The sequence below is a fragment of the Dipodomys ordii genome, unplaced genomic scaffold, assembly GCF_000151885.1.
Source record: "Dipodomys ordii isolate 6190 unplaced genomic scaffold, Dord_2.0 Scaffold106, whole genome shotgun sequence".
NCBI classification, from domain to species: domain Eukaryota; kingdom Metazoa; phylum Chordata; class Mammalia; order Rodentia; family Heteromyidae; genus Dipodomys; species Dipodomys ordii.
In genome coordinates this window covers 6,934,468-6,940,617 of record NW_012267322.1, presented here as the reverse complement: position 1 = coordinate 6,940,617, position 6,150 = coordinate 6,934,468, and the positions used below count along the sequence as shown (strand labels likewise).

The 6,150-nt window shown below is 45.3% G+C and overlaps 2 protein-coding genes across 2 annotated transcripts in view; both read left to right on the top strand.

The window, feature by feature from the left end:
• LOC105994407 (carboxylesterase 1D-like) overlaps window positions 1-6,150 on the top strand; it is a 71,374-nt gene that overhangs the window by 23,557 nt on the left and 41,667 nt on the right. The window lies entirely within an intron of this gene.
• Window positions 383-5,193, top strand: LOC105994452 (liver carboxylesterase 1-like). The gene is made up of 3 exons (XM_013027961.1): window positions 383-639; window positions 3,982-4,186; window positions 4,993-5,193. Exons 1-3 carry the CDS (start codon window positions 588-590, stop codon window positions 5,075-5,077), a joined length of 342 nt encoding a protein of 113 aa, XP_012883415.1. The 5' UTR covers window positions 383-587; the 3' UTR covers window positions 5,078-5,193.

The window sequence follows — 6,150 nt, the reverse complement described above, 5'->3', positions numbered from 1 at the left end:
GAAGAGCTGAGGGACAGCACCCTGGCCCAGAGTTCAGGCCCCACAGCCGGACCAAAAAAAAAAAAAAGAAAGAAAGAAAAGAAAAAGAAACACCAGTCCTAGGAAGTTGGACTGATATTAGAGAGGTATCTGAATTTGCAGCTGAACAGCTTTAGGACTTCGAGATGCCCTAAAATGTTTAGTTTTGTTATGATAACCCCATGCCAAAGCTTCACCCTGCCAAAGGTGCCTGGCTGCTGATGCCTGTCCTTGGACATTGAGGTTAGAGTCCCACAAGCAGAAGCCCTTATATAAGAAGTTGTGAGACCAGTTTGTGATCATCTGTAATTTGAGATTTGGGTTCAGATAAAAGAGAGTAAACTCTGGGTAGGCATGGCTTGTAGCTCCTAGCTCTGAAGGACTCTCAAGAAGCTCTTTGGAAGAGAGATAGCTTAAAAAAAAATAACTTCAGATTATGCAATTCGGCTTGGTGGGCGGGATTTGTGGGTGTGTGCGTGGGCAAGACTCCAGCTCTGAGGCCACCGGATCAGTGCCTTTCCTTGGAGCAGCAGAGACCTAGCTGGTTTTAGTGCTGTGATCCTTCCAAGATGTGGCTCTGTGCTCTGGTCCTGGCTTCTCTCACTGCTTGTGCAGCTTGGGGTGAGTTCCTCTGGAGTTCAAATATTGGGGGTGCAAATGTGGAGATTCTGGTCATGAGCAAAGGTGGATAGTGATGTGGACTGAGTGAGGCCACATAGAACTAGTTTGCAGCACTGTTCTCTTTCTGGATCAGGATATGCACCGAGAGCAGTTGAACCCAGGCAAGCGCAGCGAAAGCACAGAGCAGGAGGAATGCCAGCAGACCCCAAGCTGCAGCTATCTGGTGTTGCTCAAGGAACTAAAATAACCTCATGTCTCAATAAGAGGAATTAAGAAAACTCATTGTATTCTAGACAGATCTGGTTACAGAGGATTCACAGAAAAAGAAAAGCATTCACTTAAGAGCCAGAGTTAGAGTGGCAGAGGTCTGAATAACAGTTCAGCATTTCCCACCTGATGTGCTAGGCCAAGGTACCTATTTTTCCATGTCTGGGCTACTCCATCGCTAATATAGGTATGAGAGTAATTCTTTCCTTCCTGGGCTGCAGAAAGGCTGAAATGAAATGTTGCATCTATAGTATTTAGGATGGTAATTGGTATAGAGGAGGTAAGGAGCAAGGGTAAATATGGCACTCGGTTTAAAATGCAGTTTGTTAATAGAAAGTCCGAGCAAAGCTGTTGGTCACTGCAAATGGGGTTTGTTATTCAGTTCCCAAGAGGAGGAAGCAAAGCTTGACTAGGTTGGGGGCCCAACAGAAGCACCAGAGCCGTCAGGAGGCTGAGGCAGAGAGGAACTGATGAAAGAGGCTTTGCTGTGTTAAGCCTGGAAGGCAGCAAAGAGGAGGTAAGATGAGCTGGCCCAGGGCTGGCCAGGCGCAGTTACTGCAGGGCTTCCAGACATAATAACAGTCTCTGGTTGTCTGTTACCTGGCTCCAGGTAATTAAGGCAGGTGGACGATGGCCTAGGTTGTAAAAGCCTGGTAAATGGTGTGAGATCTGGATTGGTTGGGTCCTGGGAATGATGATTCCCCCAAATCAGTAAACTATTTCAGGTAAAAGTATCAAATCACTTAGAATCTATGGTTATTACAGAGGTTCAGTGGGGGACCTCCACATACACCTGTGGCAAATTATAGAAGAAGTAATCGAGACTCACGGGGAAATGTGCTTGCTTTGGGTTGCCTGGAAAATTGTGCCTTGGTTTCCCTCTGCCTCCTGAGTCCAGAGAAGCCAGTATCAGCTCTCTGCCAGTCTAGGCCTCATTTGGATTTATTTTCTCTCTGGTCACATGACACTGGGGGGAAGCCTGGCAGAGTGTGAGGGAGACCCAAATTTTGAGCAGAACACTGATCTATTGCTGATTACCCCAGCAATGCCACCCCATTTCTAGCTTTAGGAAGTTCGTATTGGCAGCTTCCAAATCCTTAGTTTGTTCATATGTTTAGCAGGAGATTCCACCATTAACTAGGAAGGCTAAGGACATTAATGGGAAGGAACTGGGATGCACAATACATGCCTGATATGTAAACATTCCATTTTATATAACTGGTCACTTCTTCATTCCTATTTATGCCTCCCACGGTGCCCAAACACTTTCCCACCACTTCTGCCCACTTAATGTGGGTGGAAGGTCATCACTGAGCTAATTCAGGATGCACTTAGCAATTTCACCTCTCATTGTTAAGCACTCTTGCCACGCACCCCCTTCCCTTCCCCCTGGGTTCATGGTGCTGTGCTCGTCTTCCGACACCAGTCTGGTGGGTGTTTTCAGCCTCCATTGGTGCCATCTCTTGGTTTTAGTTTCAGCTCTTTCTCTCCCCTCATACTTACTCTTATAGGGAAGTCACCCACATGCATGGTGTGTACCCTCATCCTAAGTGGGTGCTTCCCTGCCCCCTCACAGCCTCCTCCAGTCACTCAGGTCCTGTGGCATCTGCCTACCTGCCTAGCTCACTGTCTTCCCAGCCACCCCTGTCTCCCCCAGAGCCACATCACTGACAGTTTTCACTCTTCTTCCTCTTCCACTGCCACCACACCTGGCCAAGGATCAAGTCATCTTTCAAAATTCCTAGTATGCGTCTCCTTATTTTGTCATCATGTAAAAAGGTTCAGTGTTCAAGGAATCAATCTAGAAATTCACACAAAAATGAAAAGCAACCTGTAAAGCCACTATGATGAATAAATATGCTGCCCAGGGTTTATGTCTCAGTGCTGTGGTCACAGTTAGCAAGGCTACAGGGAAAGCAGCCCTAGACTTACTCTGAATATGAGGCAGCATTATAGTTTTGTAACCTGGCATTCTATAAAGAGTTTCTAGTGTTATTGGCTATTCTTGATACACATGTGCTCCCCAAATTATCTTGAGGTCAAGTCTGATATACTCATAATCTTGAAGAAGAAAACTGGTAAGACAAAAATGTCCCACATTATATATCTGTTAATTGTAGGACTTAGTAACAACCACAAAAGCAACTTAAATATCCATAGTTTGGAGCTATGGATACTATGAGACATAGTTTAATTGACTGTTGTCCTGTTAGACCCTATCAGGGATTTTCTTTTTTTTTCCTAGCCACATGCTTTGAGATAGATGCTGACATATTGTCTATATCCAAAGGGGAGCATTGGAAGGGTGACAGAGTAGGAAGCATGTTCTATGAGGGATACTGTGACAGCTTGATGATATTGAAGCTAGACAAGAGAAGGGCCCAGAGGTAGCCATGACCAAGTGTGTAAAAGCCTTGCATTCGAGGCCTCCCTGCTCTGCACCTGCTCGCCCAGGATTAATCTCTACTCCCCATGGTCTCCACCTGATAGGATATAGAGCCCACTTGACCTTCCCAGCCAGGTGTTGTGTTTTGCTGACTGAACCTTTGAGATTCTTTTTTCTCTGCTACATCTTCTCTCCCATTCATCTTCCCTTGTTCTTCCCTTCCCCTGCTGCTAGTCCCAGCTTCTCCATGGACACAGCTCTCAGAAGGTCAGCCCCACATCCGATTCCTGTTACACCTTCCTGGTTCCTTTCCCAGGACACAAGCTCTTCCTTCCCAGCTGAGGTTAGGTGGGGTCTGTGGCTCTGGTTCCTACGAGCTCATCCCTCCTGAGAACAGGGGCCACTTCTTTCCTGCTCTCACTGAGCATGCAGCTTAGCACCAGTTCCAGAAGCTTCTCAAGGGGAAACTAAGATACTTCATCCTAGAATCTCTTTTTATTCAGTTATTCCTGACCTGATGTTTCTCTTCTTCTAATTCCATTTAGTTCTTCCACCAGCCTTCTGTTAGGAAGGACGGTTTTCCTCATACCAAATTTGGTCATTCAACTGTGGCCTAGATGACTGAAGTAACTTACTAAAAATCAAGTCTACCTCTTGCTTGTAAATCGGCCTAATTTTCTCTCCACCAGGGCACCCATCCTCATCACCCGTGGTGAACACCTTGCATGGCAAAGTCCTAGGGAAGTACGTCAGCTTACGGGGGTTTGAGCAGCCTGTGGCTGTGTTCCTGGGAGTTCCATTTGCCAAGCCTCCTCTTGGATCCCTGAGGTTTGCTCCACCGCAGCCTGCAGAGCCATGGAGCTTCGTGAAGAACACCACCTCCTACCCTCCTATGTAAGTTCACGCAGTGACCCTGTGCAGCTCAGTGGGGATGTTTGTCTCAGAGTGATGCAGGAAGGAGTCAAGACAATCCCAACTGGGTGCATTTTGTTCTGGAATCCTCAAGAGCATTGTAGAACTTTGAAATTCCCAGAGCTCTCACAGTGTTCCCAGATCCTCCACTGTGGCCCATAAATGTTCTGGGTTCTAAAAAGGCATTAGAGAAGACAAAAGCTCCAGAAGTTGTATTATAGTGCAGCATTTTTTGCCAGTCTTTAATATGCTGTATATTTTCCTCTATGAAAAAGGATCATAAATACAGAGAGCTTAGATAGGGCTGCCCGGCTCATTTATGACATTGACATCATTCTGTCATTAAATATAACAGCCTAAGATTCCATAGCTATATTAAAATGGGTATTAAACTGTAATTTACTTACCCAATCTCTTATTTGGGGCACTAATATTTATTTACATGTGTGCTCTTGGCATTGCAAATAATACTGTGGTAAACATATAATTAATCCATTCAGGAACAGTGTAGGAAGATTCTATGAAGTGAGTCCTTTGAGTAGCAGAGTGTATGGATCTTGTCATATTATTCTCATAAATGTTTAACAATAAACAAATTCACCACTCCAAGCTTACTTTTTGTCTGTTGCATAAATAATGACAATGCAATAGAATAATCATAGCAACAGTAAATGTGATTTTGGCCTTCATTGTATATTTAAGTAATAATGAAGCTAAACTCTTTTTCCTCTTTTGAGATTTGAATTCCTCCTTTTCTGACTATTACACCCTGTGGCTTAGTGATCTAGGAAAATTTCCCCAGGATGGAATCTGGGCATCACCTTTGCCAGATCCATTTCTACCACTCGACAGCTGTGTCTCCCTGAGCTCTGATGCCTGCCTTTGGGTTCACTGAGACCTGTGGAATGTTGCTTATACTGTACTTAGAAAAAAGACTCTACAGGGGCTGGCTTTTCTTGGCTATGCAATGTGAAGGTTTTACAACCACCCAGTGCCTCAGATACTTTCTATAAAATAGGAATATTAACTAAAACCATGCCTGAGTCTGATCTGAGGCTTTATTATTATATAAGGAAAATTTAAATTACTGCCTGGCACACTGGGAGAACTCAGTAAAGAATACAAATTCTGTGTGTGTGTGCATGCCTGTGTGCGTGCACACCTGCGTGCACAGGAGCTTGAACTTAGAGCATTCTCCCTGAGCTTTTCACTCAAGGCTAGTGCTCCAAGAATACAAATTCTAATTGATGTTGGAACTTTGATACTTCTTGTCAGGACAACCAGATGATACAATCTTAGAAGGCCAGAGCTTCAAGGACCTTAGAAAAAGTACTTGACCTATTCAGACTCTGGTTGTGGCTGTGAGCAGGAAAGAATTCACCTAAAGTCAGTCAGGGGCAGAGAAGACGTGAAAAGCTGTTCTGCTGAGGTTGCACACAGATACAGAAAGCTAGCTTAACTGTCTGTCTTTAGAGGGAGTTCCCTGGTGGATGGAGTCGCCCAAGGGGTAGCACATGTGCATCTCTAGGTGTGCCTGGCTCACCTATAGCTTATTGTATGAAACACAAAAGAAGGCAGAGCCTCGTCCCATAAGTACAGGGATGTCATCTTCAGGAAAAGTCAGCATTTTGGATAATCCTCTACTTGATCAAAGGCATCCAAAGGCTCTGGGAAGGAGGAAAAATGGCAAATCCTTCTGAGTCTGCATGGTCTATGAGGGTCAAAAAAGTCCAGCATTCCCACCAGGACCCCCAGGGACCCTTGTACCCATCCCAAGGTCTCAAGACTCCTGGCTGCAGCTCCATGGACAGAGTCCAGCGTCGGCACCCAGTGCAACTCCGGCCCCTGGGAACTCTTCCAGCTTTCACTAAGTTGCACCTCAAGCGTCTCAAGTGCTCTTTCTTTCCTCTCAGGTGCTCCCAGGATGCAGTGGGGGGACACGTACT